This window comes from Homarus americanus, unplaced genomic scaffold (genome assembly GCF_018991925.1).
Source record: "Homarus americanus isolate GMGI-L3 unplaced genomic scaffold, GMGI_Hamer_2.0 scaffold45562, whole genome shotgun sequence".
NCBI classification, from domain to species: domain Eukaryota; kingdom Metazoa; phylum Arthropoda; class Malacostraca; order Decapoda; family Nephropidae; genus Homarus; species Homarus americanus.
Genome location: NW_024744839.1, coordinates 9,919,606 through 9,939,705, shown reverse-complemented (window position 1 = coordinate 9,939,705; position 20,100 = coordinate 9,919,606). Strand labels below are relative to the sequence as shown.

At 46.5% G+C, this 20,100-nt stretch overlaps 3 protein-coding genes across 3 annotated transcripts; all 3 read right to left on the bottom strand.

Annotated features, from left to right (window-relative positions):
- Positions 1-11,660: 11,660 nt before the first annotated feature.
- LOC121878118 lies at positions 11,661-12,617 on the bottom strand. Its single transcript, XM_042384109.1, has one exon. It carries the CDS (start codon positions 12,615-12,617, stop codon positions 11,661-11,663), a length of 957 nt encoding a protein of 318 aa, XP_042240043.1.
- Positions 12,618-12,903: 286 nt separating this feature from the next.
- LOC121878116 lies at positions 12,904-13,893 on the bottom strand. The gene has a single exon (XM_042384108.1). The coding sequence runs from the start codon at positions 13,891-13,893 to the stop codon at positions 12,904-12,906; it is 990 nt and encodes a 329-aa protein (XP_042240042.1).
- Positions 13,894-13,911: 18 nt separating this feature from the next.
- LOC121878115 lies at positions 13,912-15,574 on the bottom strand. Its single transcript, XM_042384107.1, has 2 exons — positions 14,910-15,574; positions 13,912-14,722 (listed from the first exon to the last, which is right to left on the bottom strand). The coding sequence occupies exons 1-2, from the start codon at positions 15,572-15,574 to the stop codon at positions 13,912-13,914; spliced, it is 1,476 nt and encodes a 491-aa protein (XP_042240041.1).
- Positions 15,575-20,100: the final 4,526 nt, after the last annotated feature.

The window sequence follows — 20,100 nt, the reverse complement described above, 5'->3', positions numbered from 1 at the left end:
AATCTCAACAGCACAGCCACGGCACTTATTTATACTCTTGTTGTCCACTTGTTGTCCTTCAACTGAATCTTTTTCACCCCTGTCACTTGGAATTTATGTATGTAACGGAGTAAGTTTCCAGCAAATGGTGTCAATGTGGGAAAGATTATTTTATTACCTTAATATGTTAATAATTGACTTAGTCTGTAGAGAGTTCGAATGCTGGTATCGGGAGGATGTTATATTAGTGGTCTGAGTAAGTTGCTCATCAACCAGTAGGACATGTTGTGAGTTTCTCATTAATAAGTATATGTTATCAGTTGTTCATGAACCAGTAGGATGTATTGTCAGTCGTTCATGAACTAGTAGGAGATGTTGTCAGTTTCTCATTAATCAGTATATGTTATCAGTTGTTCATGAACCAGTAGGATATATTGTCAGTCGTTCATGAACCAGTAGGAGATGTTGTCAGTTTCTCATTAATCAGTATATGTTATCAGTTGTTCATGAACCAGTAGGATATATTGTCAGTCGTTCATGAACTAGTAGGAGATGTTGTCAGTTTCTCATTAATCAGTATATGTTATCAGTTGTTCATGAACCAGTAGGATATATTGTCAGTCGTTCATGAACTAGTAGGAGATGTTGTCAGTTTCTCATTTACCTGTTCGTGTTCTGGGTAATAAGTTCAATATACAGGAGCGAACACAAACACCTGTATAGATTTTGTAGGTTCGATTTACTGGATAAGAGATATGTACACAAGGAGAGTAGCGCTCTTCAACCTGTCCGCTGGTCAACTGCTCTATAGACGACGTATGGCAAGTGATACATTAGCAGCTTCCATACGTCGCCAGGCACATTAATTAAGCATGTGGGACATTGATAAATACATTGCCACACGCTACTAGCTAGGCCAAATAAATAATACATAAATGAAGCACATACATAATATACATAGCATAATATAAATACAGCATACAGAATATACATACACCTCCCTCCCCCCTATACGCTCATAGCAAAGTCTTGAGCGGACCTTTTCTTTTGGATCCGTTCTGAGCGTCGAGGGACTAGATCACTGGGAAGGGTATGGGACTCAACACTGGTGGCGGGGTCAGCAGAAGGCATTGTTACGGGGCGGAGAAAACGGCGGTTCCTCCACCACACACGACCACTGGGTAACCGCACCTGGTAGTCCCGTGACCTACCGAGACCCATGACTACGCCTACTTTGTCCCAACGTAGGGAGGTCGGGTCCTGAACACGGACTTGGGTGCCAACACTCAACCTGGGGAGAGAACGGGCGTGGTCGTTGTAGCGGGCGACGACGTCCTGAACACGTTCGGCGGCTCGGCGATCACAATCCTCTGTCTTGGCCTGCCACTCCTTGGAGAAGGATTGAGGGTGAGCAGGGACACAAGAACGAAGGGGGCGTCCATACAAATCCTGGGCAGGGGAGCGTCCGGTGTAGTTCAGTGTGTTGCGGAGTTCAAGAAGACCCCGGTCGAAGGCCTCGCAGTCGATATTCCCAGAAGGGGCCACCTTAAGGATGAGGTGTTTCAAGGATTTGACAGCAGCCTCAGCGTGGCCGTTGGACTGCGGGTAATGAGGCGATGACAACACATGCCGGACTCCCCATCGGTCAAGGAACACAGCAAAGTCCCGGCTTGTGAACTGAGGCCCTCCGTCGGTTCGCAGGCGCACAGGAACGCCCACGTCACGGAAGTAGTGGCGGAACTTGCTGATGGTGGCGGCAGATGTCGTGTCATTACCGCACTTGATGACAACCGGCCAACCAGAGAGACGGTCGATGATAACAAGGAAGGACTTTCCTGACACAGAGAAAAAGTCGGCTGACACAGACTCAAAGGGGCGGGTGGGGTTGTCGTCACTCATGAAGGGTTCCTGCTGCTGGCTGGGTTGTAATACTTGGCAGGGCTCACACGCACGGACAACATTGGAGATGTCGGAGTTGATGCCGGGCCAGAACACAGTCTGTCGTGCACGTCGTTTGGTGGCCTCAGCTCCACGGTGACTGTCGTGAAGGCGAGCCAAGACGTGGGGACGTGATGCAGCAGGGACAACTACACGTGCTCCGTACAGAACAAGGTCTCCGTCGCAGTAGAGTTCATCGCGGAGTTTCCAATACGGGAGCAGGGTGTTGTGAAGATCGTAGCGGTTGCTAGGAAATCCATTCCTCACACACTCGACAAGTCGGACGTAGGAAGGGTCATCTCGGGCCGCTGTTCGAAGGTCCTCCATTGCCTTGTCGTCATCTGGTGACAGGTCCGAACGAAGGGATTGGACGGCATGGAGAGTGACCACAGTCCTGACGGAAAGAGCGAGGTCGGCGTCGAGCACATGGTCTTCTGGAGTAGGGCGGCTGACAGGAGAGCGGGATAAGACATCAGGGATGCAGAGCTCCTTACCAGCACGCCACACTGCTGTGAAGATGTACGCCGAGAGCTTCTCTTTCAGACGCTGGAGGCGAGGGTTCTCAACGGCGTCTAGCGTGTAGTGGTTGAGGATCGGGACAAGCGGGCGATGGTCGGTCACTAGGTGAAAGTGTTGCAGGCCTATGAGGTAAAACCTGCCTTGGACATCGCCCAAACCACAGCCAACAGCTCCAACTCAATAGTGGCGTAGCACGTCTCGGTGTCAGAGAGGAAACGCGAGCCACACTGGACGAGCTGGAACTGCCCTCCACCATGATCCTGCAGTAGGGCGTATCCCACGCCATACAAGCATGAGGCATCTGTCTGCAGAACTGTCGGCAAGGCTGGGTCAAACGTGGCGAGGACAGGTGGACGAGACAGGGCCTGTTTCACTTGCTGGAAGGCCTTGTCGTGGTCGGGGGTCCACAGGAATGTCCTCTTGGGGCTCATCAGGGGGCGAAGTGGTTGAGCAGCTGCGAAGATGTCCGACGAAAACTCTGCTAACTGGTTGACGAGACCGATGAAGGACCTCAAGTCGGTGAGGTTAGCAGGGGTGGGAAAATCCGTGATGGCGCGGACCTTCTCCGGGTCAGCTGCAATACCATTCCCTGAGAGGGTGTACCCACAAAAGTCAACTGAAGAGCTGGCCAGAACAAACTTGTCGGCATTAAGGGTAATGCAGTGCTTCCGGCACCTGTTGAGTACCTCGTAGATACGGCAGAGGTGATCCTTATAATCCTCGTCGTACACGAGTATGTTGTCGACCACTTTCACGCAGTTTGCCAGAACTTGTAGAGTCATATCACCTCGAAGACAGAAAGCGTCTCCTGTAGTGGCGAATCCCATGGGGCCACGGCAATAACTGTAACGTCCATGCGGGGTGATGAAAGTTGTGAGTGGTCGGTCTTCTTCGGCAAGCTCTATCTGCCAGTATCCACACAAGGCGTCCATCGTCGTGAAGAAGCGCGCCTTCGGGTTCACACTGCGTATAGCTGCAAAGGGCGTGGGAGAAGGGTGCGCAGGACGAGACACCTGGCTGTTGAGCTTGGAGAGGTCAGTGGTGATCCAAACACCACCTTTAGGTTTTGCGACGACAACCATAGGGTGACACCATGGAGACGGGTCATCGCCGGTTGGTGCAATAATTTCTTGGGCGACCATGGAGTCCAGCTCGTTTTTGACCGCCTCGCGGAAGGCCAGGGGAACCAGTCGAGGGGTGTAAATAGCGAAGGGCTTCGCGTCGTCCCTCAGGTGGATCCTCATGGGGGGACCTGCCATCTTCTTGAGAGGCTTGGATTCCAGAGCAGACTTGGTCACCAGAACGTCGCTGAATTCCTTCAGGAAGTACTTCCGAGCATCCGAAGGAGAGGTGTCACTGGCAAGAGGCAGGGGTAGGGCGGCAGCAGGGTCGTTGCTGCTCCCTTTTTGCACCCTGTTGGCGTGTTTTACCTCAAGAATAGGTTTGGGGAAGTCCTGGGAGATGATGGCCAACTCTTGACAATGTCTGTAGGACAGCAAAGGAGTCGGGACACCGTTATGCACATCAATCCAGGCTTGACACGACCTGTTGCCAAAGGTGACTTGTGCTTGGAGTGAACCCAGGGCCGGGGTCATCTGTGAACCATCTGCCATAAAGCGGAGATCCTTGGGGGGCGGTCCTAGATCACTTGGAGAGAGCCCCAAGCATTGCAAATGCTGGGTACCGATGACTGTAGCATCAGCGCCGGTGTCGGGCAACATCTGAAGACGGGATGACACACTGGGGTAGGTCACAATGACACTGATGTACTGGGGGACTTTGGTCCTGGGACGCGGGGGGGGAGCACACATTCCTAATATGGCTCGAGCGTTGTCCAGGGTCGTCATGCTTCTGATTGGAAGACTGTGGGCGGCCCTCTCTGGTGGAAGGGACTTGAAGCTTCCGCCGACGCTGTCCCTTGGGTTTGTTGGAAGGGCAACGCTTGTCATAGTGGCCCAGACGACCGCACACATTGCACTGTACGTACTTAGCTGGGCACCGCACTGTGAGCGACCAGTGGCCCTTACGGTCACAACTGTTGCAGGTAGACTGAGCAGCTGGACACACCTGTGTTCCGTGCTGCTTACCACAGTTGTTGCAAAATGAACCGGGCGTGGACGTGGTGGGCGAAGGCGTAGGAGCAGACTTGTTGTCCTTCTTGTACCGGGACACAGCGCGTACAGCTGTAGGGGGAGCTCGGATGGCAGAGGTGGCACACCTGGCAGCCTCATAGGAGCGACATATCGTCAACACATCCTGAAGAGAAGAGGAAGAGTCGAGGGAGGTGAGGCGTTGGAAAAGCTCCTCGTCCTTAACACCCATCAGGATCACCTGCCTCAACTGGGTCTCCTCGCACTGCTGGTGGTGGCCTAGACATATATCTACCTCTTCCGAGGCTCTCTTAAGACGTACATAAAAGGCGTCAAAAGTCTCACCCTCCATCTGTCTGCAGCTAAACAATTCCCTCCTGCGCAGAGCTTCATTCTGCTGTCCTTTGATGTGCCGTTGTAGAATGTCCAGTACCTCCTCTACAGACAGCGAAGAGGTCGGAGGTACCTGCAGCGTATGTTCTAAGACACGCTGAATTTCCAAGGACAGGCACATACGTAGCTGGATGAGTTGTTTAGGCTGTGACAAACTCTGGAGATCCACCATTGTAGCATAATCAGTCCACCGTCGCCGCCATTCACAAAAAGTCTGGAAATTCACATCAGGCTTCAAGATGGGCGGTGTTTGAGCAGCTGCTTTAGGTGGGGCTGGTTGGCGTGAAGAGAGCATTGATGAGGTATCTGAACCATTCAGTACCGAGGCAATGTTAGAGCCAGGGGCTTGGTTAACAGTGAGGCGAGATATCAAAGCTTCAAACCGTGCACTGTCTTCCACTCTCCGTTGGTGGTCTCGTTCTGCCTCTGCTTGCCTTCTGTGTTCATCCGCCACACGTCTGCTAGCTTCATCCTCGCGCCTTTCATCTCTCATAAACTTCATTAAAGCAATTATCTTTGGAGACAACGCTGAATATCGAGGTGAAGGGCTGCGCGATGTTGTGGGAGCTGGAGCGTCATGGTCAGCCTGGTCATCCATCTCTGCGGAGCTGTCATCCGAATGACTCATCCGGACGCTGGCTCCACGGCTACGTAAGGCACGAGACATAACTACTTCATCTGTGTACTGTGTCTAAATCAGTGTTGACCGGTCAGCCCGTCGTATCAACAAGATCTCAGACAAAAAATTAATTAAATACACAGATAAGTAAATTATATATATAAAATATATATAAGGCAATCGCCGATGTCAGTGTGTTAGTACATGTATGTGTGTGTGCCAGGGGGGCGAGAGCGTCCCGCCTCGAGCTATGAGGGGGGTGGAGACGACACTGTGAGGGGGGGTGGAGACGATGACTAGCGGCAGTTACCCTCCAGGCTTCGCGAGGGGAGGTGTACTGAAGTCTACTCCTTACAAATGCCCAGAACATGCCGTGTACCTTGGGAATCCTTTAGAACAAGGTCACACATGAATGGCACGAAACACACAATGCACTAAACACTTCACAGAAAATCACTGTCACTGACACTGCACAAAGTTGCTAAATTCTTCGAGGAGGGGTGGCGGGCGGCGGTTGACACAGGGCAAGGGGTCCATAAGCCGGCTTTCCACAAACTTTGCACTGTCACTCGTAATTATCCAGTAAAACCGGTTCACTGCGCCATGTTCGTGTTCTGGGTAATAAGTTCAATATACAGGAGCGAACACAAACACCTGTATAGATTTTGTAGGTTCGATTTACTGGATAAGAGATATGTACACAAGGAGAGTAGCGCTCTTCAACCTGTCCGCTGGTCAACTGCTCTATAGACGACGTATGGCAAGTGATACATTAGCAGCTTCCATACGTCGCCAGGCACATTAATTAAGCATGTGGGACATTGATAAATACATTGCCACACGCTACTAGCTAGGCTAAATAAATAATACATAAATGGAGCACATACATAATATACATAGCATAATATAAATACAGCATACGGAATATACATACATTACCAGTAGATGTTGTCAGATTCTCATTAATCATTAGGATATATTGTCAGTTGTTCATTAACCAGTAGGAGATGTTGTCAGATTCTCATTAATCATTAGGATATATTGTCAGTTGTTCATTAACCAGTAGGAGATGTTGTCAGATTCTCATTAATCATTAGGATATATTGTCAGTTGTTCATTAACCAGTAGGAGATGTCAGTTTCTCATGAACCAGTTGGAGGTGTTGTCAGTTATTAGTTAAGCAGTAGGAGATGTCTTCAGTTGTTCATTAACCAATAGGAGACCTTGTTAGTTGTTCCTTAACCAGTAGATGTTATCAGTTGTTCATTAACCAATAGAAGATGTTGCCAGTTGTTCATTAACCAGTAGGAGATGTTGCCAGTTGTTCATTAACCAGTAGGAGGTATTGTCAGTTGTTCATTAACCAGTAGAAGATGTTGCCAGTTGTTCATTAACCAGTAAGAGATGTTGCCAGTTGTTCATTAACCAGTAGGAGATGTTGTCAGTTGTTCATTAACCAGTAGATATTGTCAGCTTCTCGTTAACCAGTATGAGATGTTGTCAGTTTCTCACTAACCAGTAGGAGATATTGTCAGTTGTTCATTAACCAGTAGGAGATGTTGCCAGTTGTTCATTAACCAGTAGGAGGTATTGTCAGTTGTTCATTAACCAGTAGAAGATGTTGCCAGTTGTTCATTAACCAGTAGGAGATGTTGCCAGTTGTTCATTAACCAGTAGGAGATGTTGTCAGTTGTTCATTAACCAGTAGATATTGTCAGCTTCTCGTTAACCAGTATGAGATGTTGTCAGTTTCTCACTAACCAGTAGGAGATATTGTCAGTTGTTCATTAACCAGTAGGAGATGTTGCCAGTTGTTCATTAACCAGTAGGAGATGTTGCCAGTTGTTCATTAACCAGTAGGAGATGTTGTCAGTTGTTCATTAACCAGTAGATATTGTCAGCTTCTCGTTAACCAGTATGAGATGTTGTCAGTTTCTCACTAACCAGTAGGAGATATTGTCAGTTGTTCATTAACCAGTAGGAGATGTTGCCAGTTGTTCATTAACCAGTAGGAGGTATTGTCAGTTGTTCATTAACCAGTAGAAGATGTTGCCAGTTGTTCATTAACCAGTAGGAGATGTTGCCAGTTGTTCATTAACCAGTAAGAGGTCTTGCCAGCTCTTCATTAACCAGTAGGAGATGTTGTCAGTTGTTCATTAACCAGTAGGAGATGTTGCCAGTTGTTCATTAACCAGTAGAAGATGTTGTCAGTTATTCATTAACCAGTAGGAGATGTTGTCAGTTGTTCATTAACCAGTAGGAGATGTTGCCAGCTGTTCATTAACCAGTAGGAGATGTTGTCAGTTGTTCATTAACAGTAGGCGATGTTATCAGCTGTTCATAAACTTATGGTAGTAGGTAGTAGGCAGTAGGGAGTGACAGTTTGGCAAAAGTTTTCAAAATCTAATTGCTTGGGTTGGATTATTTGTCTATCGGCCACGCTAATTCCGAATATGTTTGAGTTTTTTACATCATTGCATTAGAAGGTTTGTGGATACTTTTGGGTTTGGCATGAAAAACGCGAAAAAACTGTAAATAATAAAGGGACTGGCAATGTGGCACAACCTGTTAAAATCAAGTTATTGAATTGGATTATTCGACTACTGTGTACACTGGTTCATAATATGCTATTGTTTTACAACTCAATGCGCTACAAATTATGCCGATATTTTTGCTGCAAGTCACCACATACGTATATTTCGAAAACCAGGGCCCAATATTACCAACGGCGTGGATAGATTCCGTGGAATGAATTCAGGACATTCCCGCTCATGGAACATTACCAAACTCCGTATATGTGCCAATGGCAGGCCAATGGCAATATTTACAGAGTTTGTTGAGGCTCCCTGGACGGGAATGCCCTGAATTTATTCCACGGAATCTATTCACGCCGTTGGTAATATTCGTCCCAGGACTGATCAACGAATTCAGCCCAAGTAGCTTGACTTGGACAGTTAAGGACAAAATCTCAGTCCGTACTTTTGAATAAAATATTGTTCAATAGGTGGTGATATTGAAGTGCTGAAAGTTGTTTTTTCTGTGTTGTTTTGCAGTTAGTTCAAAGGGCCGCCACCAAGATGGGTCGTCCTAAGATTAGCAACACTCAGCTGCGCCAGGGTAACGATAAGGTGTTCGGGGTTCGGATGCCTCTGCCATCTAACAAGTTGCCTCTGAACAAGGAAGTTGGAAGTGCCCTGGCTTATGAAGCAGAAAACGAGAGGTTAAGGAGAAGAACAAATGCTTTTGATTATATGGATGCCACCAACAAGGTGACTGAGAAGGTACTGGATGTGTATAGGAAGGCCACTGTCCCCACTATCTCTGAAATCAGGGTGAAAATGAGAGTCCACGACCTGTGGAGGATGCGGAGGGAGACGATGATGATGAAGGGAAATGGACAGAAACAGAAAAGGAAGAAAACGAAGAACGGGAAGCTGAAGATGAGGTTCGAGGATATAGCTGAGAAGTTGTTTGATGTGGCAGACGACAGCAAAGTGCACGAACGAGAGAAAAGCTTCCTGGCAGCCCAGAGGAAACCGGGAAGGGAGGGCTGCATTGATGGCGTTGACAAAATTGTGACTGCCAAGCTGAAAGAAGAGAGGGAGAAGGAAGCGAAGAGGGCAAAGAAAAGGGCTGAGGAAGAGAGGAAAACTGAGAAGATGAGGTCAAAGAGTAAGGAGGAGATGGAGAGGATGTCGTGTAAAGTGTCGGCAGTGGATGACAGTGCTCAGGAAGAAGATAGTGATTATAAGGATGTCAATGACAATGAGTTCAAGGCTATGGTCGACAGGAGAGCAAGATCAGAGAAAAGGAAAAGGGAGAAAGAAGCCGAGGACAGGATCGGAGAAACTGCTGACAGGTTCAAGGTATCCAATGATGCAGTGGCTCACATCGCAAACACCATCAGAGCTGCAGACAACATCATAACTGAAGGGGACAAGTCTAAAGTGACTAACTGGAAGAAAGTGGAGAGAGTCAGGAAGAGGTCACGAGAACAGAAAAAAGAAAAGTTCAGGGGATTCAAGGTCAGAGGTCTCATGGTAGATGAGTTGTAAAACAATAGCATATTATGAACCAGTGTACACAGTAGTCGAATAATCCAATTCAATAACTTGATTTTAACAGGTTGTGCCACATTGCCAGTCCCTTTATTATTTACAGTTTTTTCGCGTTTTTCATGCCAAACCCAAAAGTATCCACAAACCTTCTAATGCAATGATGTAAAAAACTCAAACATATTCGGAATTAGCGTGGCCGATAGACAAATAATCCAACCCAAGCAATTAGATTTTGAAAACTTTTGCCAAACTGTCACTCCCTAGTAGGCAGCTATCAAACAGGGAGGTACTACCGCCTGGGAAAATATTGGAAGCATAATGTGTTGTCTAATGGTAGACCCTGCTGCCATATGGCATCACAAAAATCGTGACCAAGTCCCAGGCTGCCCATCTGACTTGCTGCCTTATTTACATACAATTGCAGGGTCTCAATTGTTTCTCTTACTTTAACAACACAACTTACATACAGTACATTGTTTCTCACTCTTGATCTTTTTTTTTCATTTTTGTATGTCATTTATTATTATTATTATTATTATTATTATTATTATTATTATTATTATTATTATTATTATTATTATTATTATTATTATTATTATTATTATTATTATTATTATTATTATTATTATTATATATTATTTATTATTTATTATTTATTCATTATTCTTTATTATTATTACTTAATATTTATTATTTTTGTATTATTATTACTATTACTATTATTATTATTGTAAACGCCTTAGTTAAGGACGTTCAGGTGACGGGCAAGTCGAAGGGAATGATTGAAACCCGTCTTTTGACGCATTCAATATTTATTGATGTGGTCAAAACATGCAGACAACAAGGCGTTCATTAGTATTACATGGTGATCTATCTCATACATAATTAGTTAGTCTCACACAAATTATCTTAATTTTAATTGATTATTGAGCATAATGACATGATACAAATTTCATAACTCTATTAATCTTAGCTACACTTCATTCCGCGTTGTCTTATTGCTCCAGATAAGGCAGGAACAAGTAGGCATAATTATTCCACAATATTTCAGTACTGAGGGGTATGTCATCACTTTGGCTGTACTTACAAGTGCGGGTCAATGCGAGCCAGTATGGTGTTCCAAGGGAAGATAGTTTTGTGTAAATTGTTTTCGTACAAAACTAGGCCAGGATTGGGAGTTGTTGTTGATCACCACTGATCACCGCTGCTTGCAGAGTGTTGGTCCTCACAGCATCACTTGAGGGGGCAGTCTCCTAGAGTCCAGGTGGCCATGCCGCCTTTTAAACCATACATTTGCAGGGTCATGATCTCTTCTCCGTAAACACCGCCCCCCTAATCTTTGTTCGGGTAAGGCAGTAAAACGACAGCACTGACACCAGCGGTGAAAACACTCCCGGCGATGCTACATCTGTCGAGGTAACAAGTCGCGTGGTGGGGGGGAGAGGGCAATGTGTCATGAGACACCCTCTCAGCGCTCACGCCAGTGGTGATGACACTCCCGGTGGTAAACACACAGTCGCTACATCTGGTGAGGTAACAGGCCACTTGTGGGGTGGGGGAAGCACATGGTTGTTGACACCAACGATAAAGCCAGCGGCGATAACACTCCCGGCGTTCGGCAATCGCCCAAGATTTACGGTGTGGCGTGTTCAAGAAGGCATACACGGGTCACTGGCCTTCGGAACTCCCCAGATACTGTTTGCACACGCACCTGGCGCACCAAACCATCGGCTCCTGGGACCACTGCCGTGACCCTGCCCTATGGCCATTTGTTGCGAGGAAGATTTTCCCCAGTGACGAGGACGAGGTCGCCTTCCTGGAGATTTCGGGTTGGTTCTATGTACTTCTGTCTTTTGCGGGGTAGTGGAAGATACCCCCTTACCCAGCGTTTCCAGAAGCGGTCTGCTAGGAACTGCACGTGCCGCCACCGTCGGTGATATGAATCCTTCAGAAGACATCCTCCTAGTGACAGATCAGCGTGTGGGCCACCATGGAGGATGTGGGCTGGTGTAAGCGCTTCCAGGTCCCTCACGTCGCTCGAGGCAGGAGTGATGGGTCGATTATTTATGATTGCTTCCACTTCACAAAATAGCGTCTGCAGTCGATATTCATACAGGACTTGGGTCCCCACAATTGCTCTGAGAACCTTTCCGACTGTTCGGATTTGCCGTTCCCAGACTCCTCCCACGTCTGAAAGTGTCTGTTTATGCGTTCATTATTCCTCCAACTACGCACTGCCGCACGGAGTTCCTTGCAAGCCCCGACCATGTTGGTGCCATCTTCTGAACGAATACGTTTCGGAGTCGTACCCTTTCTGGCGATGAAGCGGACAGTAGCGTTTAGGAGTGCATCTGTATCTAGAGACTCCAACACCTCCAGGTGCACTGCACGAGTAGCTAGACAGGTGAATATGCAGTCATATCTCTTGGTACTCTTTCGTCCTTGTCTTACTGTGAATGGGCCAAAGCAATCAGTGCCCGTGTAAGTGAAGGGACGCTCCCCGGGCTTGGTCCGGTCTTCGGGCAGCATGGCCTCCCTTTGCCTAGTGGGCTTCCAATTGTTACGGCGGCAAGTGACAAACTCCTTTATTATCTTATCGAGCAGAGGGTGGCAATGGGCGATCCAGAACTCACACCAGAGTATGGAAAGTGTATTTTTTCTCCCGGAATGGCCAGCGCCCACCGCGTGTGCTTCCCGCACTATAAGTTTGGTTACTGGGTGGTCTCTGGGCAGTAGTATTGATCCAATTCTTTCTTTGGCATCTCGTAACCTTCTTCCTACTCTGAGCAGCCCGTCTTGGCCTAGGTATGGCCCTAGTCGGTACAGTCGACTTTGTAGTGGCAGTTGTCGGTGCTGCAGGAGGCTCATCTCCTCACCATAGGCCTCCTGTTGCAGGAACCGAATAATGGTCCACTTGAAATTCCGCAGTTCAGGCAATTGCAGCGGCTTCGATGTTGTACCCTGAAAGTCGTGTCTCAGGATGCTGGATACTCGCCTGATCCAGGATACACCTCTCTGCATCGCATGCCATGATGAGTACCTGTTCCATAGCAGTTGCATGATGGCATCAGCATTATTTCCTGCTGTGGCTAATGACACCGCCTCGAGCTTAACCTCAGAATCAGTCTCAAGTTCGTGTCTTATTTCCGGTTTTTTCGGCCAGTACTCCTCAAGTAGAGACAAAAAAGAAGGACCATCAATCCATCTGAATTATTTTAACATGTCTTCAACAGGTATGCCTCTTGTAGCATCATCTGCTGGATTCCATCTTGATCGTACATGTCTCCATTGAGCCTTTTCCGTGACTTCATGTATAGCTGAGATCTTGTTGGCAACAAAGGTTGCCAACAGGTTTCTCTAGGTTGCCGATGTACATGATCACAATCATACTGTTCGTCCAGAACACGGATTCTTCAAGTGGGGCTCCAATTTCACGCTTGATTGTCTGGTCTGTTCTTGTCGCCAGGACTGCTGCACAGAGTTCTAGCCTTGGGACCATTAGCTGATTGAGAGGGGCCAGACGAGCCTTGCCACAAACGAAAGAACATCTGGCTTTACCTTCATTATCTACTGTCCGTAGGTACGTTACAACTGCATAGGCCACTTGTGAGGCATCACAGAAGTGATGGAGTTGCGATGAGGTGGCACAACCCAGGCCCCCAGGTCTGTAGCAGCGAGGAACTTTGAAGTTTCGCAGTGATTTCAAATCTTCAAGCCAGCGCAACCGCTTGTGAAGGTTTTGCTTGGTGATGTCTTCGTCCCAGTCCTTCTTCCGCCTGCATTCGTCTTGGAAAATGAGCTTGGCTTTGATGGTGAAAGGGCAGATGAATCCTAAAGGGTCGTACATCGAGCTTACCACTGCAAGTAAACCCCTTTTTGTCGCTGGTCGGGTGGGAACCTGAACCTTTGCTGCAAACTGGTCTCCATTTAGGTCCCACATGGCTCCCAAGGCTCTCTCCGTGGGTAGGTCTTCACATCCCAGGTTCACTTCCTTCACTCCAGTATGTCGACTTTTAAGTGGTATCGTGTTGAGGACCTCTTTGTTGTTGCTGATCCATTTTTTGAGTTTGAAACCTGCCAGCGATAGAAGATGTCGCAACTGCCGAGATATCATAATCGCTTCTTTTGGTTCAGTTACTGACAGGAGCAGGTTGTCTACATAGAAGTTTGAGTTCGCTCTATTTGCTGCATCCGAGAACCCATCTCCGAAGTCTTGGAAGGTTCGTTGCAGAGCATAGGCCGCGCACGAGGGACTCCACACTCCTCCGAAGAGATGCACTGTCATCCTACAGGTCATTGGCGTTTGTGTCAAATCTCAAGCTTCCCAACAGAGGAATCGTAAAGTGTCTCTGTGCTCGGGGTTTACCTTCACTTGATGGAACATTGCTTCGATGTCGGCCATCAGGGCGATCGGCTCTTGTCTAAACCGTTTGAGTACTCCAATCAATTTGTTGTTGAGGTCTGGTCCTTGGAGCACTTGGTTGTTGAGTGAAGTCTTCGTGAAGGCTGCTGCACAATCGAAGACGATCTGTACCTTGTCTGGTTTATTGGGGTTTAGTACTGGGTGATGAGGCAGGTACCAGCTACTTCCACCAGACTTCGATAATTGCCTTAGTGGCACCCTTTCGGCGAAACCTTCGTTGAATAACTTTTCCATCTCCTCCTTGTACCGTAGTCTCAATCTTGTGTCCCTTGATAGGCGTTTCTTTAGTCCCAGTAAGCGACGCTCGGCGAGCGCTCTGTAGTCAGGTAGACAGGGCGGTTGACGTCGGAATGGAATTGGGAATTGGTAGTGTCCCTGTACTCTCTGTCCAATCGACGACCAAAGTTTGATGACCCGTTTATCCTCTACCGATGATGGGGAGCCATCTCCCGGGGTCTGGTGTAATGCTTCGATTTCCCAGAAGCACCTAACCTGCTCTTCCAAAAGAGTTTTTTCTGTAGAGGCAGTCAGCATGGAACATTCCGTTGTAAACCTGTGAGTTAAATTGCCCATCAGGGGCCCATTAATTGTCCAACCCAATCTTGTCCTTATTGCAAAAGGTGCTTTATCTGGCCCCGTCCGACACTCGAGGGGAATCTGAGCATCTGGGCAATCTTGTCCAATCAGTAACTCTGCCACTCGTCTGTTTGGTGGAAGTGGAGCAAGTCCTCGAAGATGTCCTCAAGCATCTATGTCTAGGGCTGTAGCTGTTGAGTTTTCTAAAGAAGGTGGCAGTCTGTCAAGTACTAGTACCTTAGGAAGGGATATGGGGCACTTCGCTCTCCGCGTGTTAATGCCTCTTACTTCCAGATCTACTTCTGTGGTGTTACATTGTTCCCCTTGGGTTAACGTGTTTATGAAGAGTGATGTTGGTTTCCCTCGTATTCTTAGTCTTTTGACCAGTCCTTTGGCACAGTAAGACCTGTCGCTGCCTGTGTCCAGTAGCGCCATGGTTCTCTCTGATCCTGTTAACCCCTTTCCCATTACTTGAACTTCTAGTAGTGGGAGCGCGACCTTGTCTTGGCTTAGTCATTGATCTCGCGCTCTTACAGTCATCTTCTTGGGGCTCTCTCTTTCTATTCTTTCTTCCTCCGGTTCCACCACTCTGTTCTCTATCTTCGAAGTCACAGTCCTGGCGCTCTCTCTTGAATCCTCGGCCTTCCTTTACGTCAGCATCTACCCTATTCGATTTTATGATCTGGCGGCTGCTCCCACTTGCCTTCCATGGCGGCACACCTGCCCCTTCCTGTGGCAGGTGGAGCCATCTTGAATGTGCCTTACCACACCCTTCGATGTCGCATGGGCGGAAGCCAGACATACAGTTGCTAGCTTGGTGCAGGCCCCTTAGGCACAAGAAGCAATAGCCCAACTCTTTGATGTGTTCCTTTTTTTCCATCTTTGTTAACTTCCAGAGGTTTGAGCACTGTGGCAGCCAATGAGGGCCATGACAAAGTGGACAATCTCGTTCTCCCACGTCGTTGGTCACAAGAGTCATGGCTTGTTTGCTAGATCGGTCTTTTCCCTCGTACCTCAGGCTAGTGTATCGAGTATGCGCCCTTTTTGCCTCCTTCGCCATATCTCTTTGGAGGGTGATCGAGGACTGCAATTTCATACCTTTCTTGTAAACGACCAGGAAGCCTTTCATTTATGCCATTCCTTTCGAGGAGATGCTCGAGGGTTTCTTGTGAGTCAATGGACTCGAAGCTGCAAATGCACGCCTGAAGTTTGTCGGCCAACTCCTGCAGGCCCTCGCCGTTGGTTATTTTGGCAGGTGGTCCGTTGATCAGATTCATCAACAATTCTTCGATATGGGCGTCCTCATCACCATACCGGTCCTTCAGGGTACTCACGGCTTTTCTATAGCCCTCAGAGGACTTCATGAATGGGTTCAGAACATTCCGAATATTACTTGAACACGAGTGGATTAACATTTGAAGTTTCTCCGAATCTGGGGCAGTAGAGGTTCCCACATATCTCTTGAAGCTATTCATGTAGTCCCAATATACTCCACGGCTCTTCCCCTTGAAAGTAGGGATGCGTGCATTTTGCATGTGGTGGGATGACAACATATCCTTCAGTGAAGTTGAGGTGCTGCCGGATTCTTCCTTGCCGCCGTACTTCTCTCTCCTTTCAGGCTGCTCCATTTCAACTCGTTGCACGTCTTCGTCTTTGTCGGTCGATTCCTCATGTCCCTTGGGGCGACCAGTCATCACAGTGGGAGACTTGCCAAGAGTCCCCCCTGATGTTGTCTTCAGCCTGGGTTGGTCGCTCCCTTCGTCCAAACGTCGTGTTGTGTTCCCTTTTACAAAATATGCTTCCAGCATTTCAGTCACAGTTCTTCGTACTTCTGCCATTATGTTAGATCCGGGATTTTGGTCAGGTGCTGAGCATTCAGACTCAGGCAGAGGGTGGCCCCTTTCAGCTTCTGTGGCCGTAACATCGTGTTCGTTCATCTCCGGAGGGACAACTACTACCTCTGGGTCTCGATCACCTTTATCCATGTTCACATTTCCCTTTCGTTGCTCTTTATCCATTCCCGCTACCTCTGGTCCTCTTATTGAGAATTATGTTCAGCTCTGGTTAGGTTTCAAAGTTTGTTCGATGAACCACTGCTCACTGACTGTATTTGCGTTCGGTGGTGTGGCTCGCTGCTTGTATGTATGTTTGACAATAGTAGGTCACTGTTGGTTGCTTATGGTGTCACAAGCGACACTCCACTGTCAGTTACTTACGGTGTTACAAGTGAATCACTGCAGGTTGTTTACGGTGTCACAAATTGGGGTGATATTAAGTTAATTTAGGGACACTTCACTGTTGGTTACTTACGGTGTTTACAAGTGAATCACTGGAGGTTGCTTATGGTTACAAGTGGATCACTGCAGGTTGTTTACGGTGTCACAAATTGGGGTGATATTAAGTCAATTTAATCACACTTACCTCGTAATTCGTTAAGTTGGTTATTTGCTACCTCAAACCCGGTCAGCTGCCCGTTATGATCACTGGTGCATACACGTATAATCACTGGATGCGTGGGCCGGCTTATTACAAACAAACGCTCACAGCACCGTACGCATGAACCGAAAACTTTATGACAACCCCTCAGATATTCTAACACTTCATTCAAACACACGACACTGTCTCCCGCGCCGATGTCCCACCCACTGTGGGCAGGTGGCTGATTGACGACCTACGTTGTTCCACGCTGAACTCCTGGCGTTGGTGACGTGTCCTGTGGTCCTTTTTACTCCTGGTAGTTGAGTATTCCCTTCGATGCCCTCCCGCATTTGTTTTGACTGTAAACACCTTAATTAAGGATGTTCAGGTGACGGGCAAGTCGAAGGGAATGATTGAAACCCGTCTTTTGACGCATTCAATATTTATTGATGTGGTCAAAACCTGCAGACAACAAGGCGTTCATTAGTATAACATGGTGATCTATCTCATACATAATTAGTTAGTCTCACACAATTTATCTTAATTATAATTGATTATTGAGCATAATGACATGATACAAAGTTCATAACTCTATTAATCTTAGCTACACTTCATTCCGCGTTGTCTTATTGCTCCAGATAAGGCAGGAACAAGTAGGCATAATAATTCCACAATATTTCAGTACTGAGGGTATGTCATCACTTTGGCTGTACTTACAAGTGCGGGTCAATGCGAACCAGTATGGTGTTCCAAGGGAAGATAGTTCTGTGTAAACTCGGCCCAGGATTGGGAGTTGTTGTTGTTCACCACTGCCAGCAGAGTGTTGATCCTCACAGCATCACTTGAGGGGGCAGTCTCCTAGAGTCCAGGTGGCCACGCAGCCATTTAAACCATACATTAGCAGAGTCATGATCTCTTCTCTGTAAACACCGCCCCCCCCCCCTAATCTTTGTTCTGGTAAGGCAGCAAAAACGTCAGCACTGACATTAGCGTTGACGCCAGCGATGAAAACACTCCCGGCGATGCCAGCACTTAGGCCAGTAGCGATGACACTCCCGGCGGTAATCACCCAGCTGCCACATCTGTCGAGGCAACAGGTCGCGTGGTGGGGAGGGGGGGTGGGGGGCATCACTCGAGAGGGCGATTTGTGTCATGAGATCCATGACGCCCTTTCAGCGCTCACGCCATTAGTGATGACACTCCGGTGGTAAACACCGCCCCCCCCCCCAGTCGCTACATCTGGTGTGGTAACAGGCCGCGTGTGGGGTGGGGGAGGCACATGGTTGTTGACACCAACGATAAAACCAGCGGCGATAACAGTTATTATTATTATTATTATTATTATTATTATTATTATTATTATTATTATTATTATTATTATTATTATTATTATTATTATTATTATTATTATTATTATTATTTATTATTTATTATTTATTATTATTATTATTATTATTATTATTATTATTATTATTATTATTATTATTATTATTATTATTATTATTATTATTATTATTATTATTATTATTTATTATTATTATTTATTATTTATTATTTATTATTTATAATTATTATTATTATTATTATTACTATTATTATTACATTTTCGCCCCCTAGGCCCCGATATGGGTCAGTGACCTATGCCCGGGTGGGCTAATCCCAGAAAAAAAATGGAATGTTGTGCTGTTGTTTATGAACCAGTAGGAAATGTTGTCAGTTACTCATGAGTCATTAGAGGATGTTGTCAGTTGTTTATGAACCCATTGATGTTGTGAGTTTTTCGTGAAAAGGTAGACGGTGTCAGTTGTTCGTGAACTAATAGGAGATGTTGTCAGTTACTCATGAGCCGTTAGAAGGCGTTGTCCGTTGCTCAAGAATCAGTAGATGTTGTCAGTTGTTCATGAAAAAATATATGTTGCCAGTTGTTCATGAACCAGTAGATGTTGTCATTGGTTAATGAAAAAGTAGATGTTACCATTTATTCATGAGGAATTAGAGGTTGTTAATTGCTCATAAACCAGTAGATGTTGTCAGTTCGTCATGAGCCAGTAGATGTTATTAGTTGTTCATGAACCAGGAGTAGATGTTGTCAGTTGTTCATTAAGGAATAGGAGATGTTGGCAGTTGTTCATGAACCAGTAGGAGATGTTGTCAGCTTCTCATTAACCAGTAGATGTTGTCAGTTGTTCATTAACCAGTAGGAGATGTCAGTTTCTCATCAACCACTAGGAGATGTTGTCAGTTGCTCATGAACCAGTAATAAAATTTGTCAGTTGCTCATCTACCAGTAGGAGATGTTGTCAGTTTTTCATTAACCAGTATGAGATGTTGTCAGTTGTTCATCAACCAGTAGGAAATGTTGTCAATTGTTAATGAACGAGTAGGAGATGTTGTCAGTTGTTCATAAAAAAGTAGATGTTGTCAATTGTTCATGAACCAGGATGAGATGCTGTCAGTTGTTCATGAGCTAATAGAAGATGCTGTCAGTTGTTCATGAGCCATTAGAAGGCGTTGTCAGTTGTTCATAAACCAGGAGATGTTGTCAGTTGTTCATAAACCAGGAGGAGATGCTATCAGTTGTTCATGAGCCATTAGAAGGCGTTGTCAGTTGTTCATAAACCAGGAGATGTTGCCAGTTGTTCATAAACCAGGAGGAAATGCTATCAGTTGTTCATGAACCAGGAGGAGATGTTGTCAGTTGTTCATGAACCAGGAGATGTTGTCAGTTGCTCATGAACCAGTAGGAGATGTTATCAGTTACTCGTGAACCAGGAGGAGACGTTGTCAGTTGTTCATGAACCAGGAGATGTTGTCAGTTGCTCATGAACCAGTAGGAGATGTTATCAGTTACTCGTGAACCAGGAGGAGACGTTGTCAGTTGTTCATGAACCAGGAGGAGATGTTGTCAGTTGCTCATGAACCATGAGATGTTTTCAGTTTTTCATGAACAAGGAGCAGATGTTGTCAGTCGCTTATGAACCAGGAGGAGATGTTGTCAGTTACTCATGAACCAGGAGATGTTGTCAGTTGTTCATGAACCAGGAGGAGATGTTATCAGTTACTCATAAGAACATAAGAACATAAGAA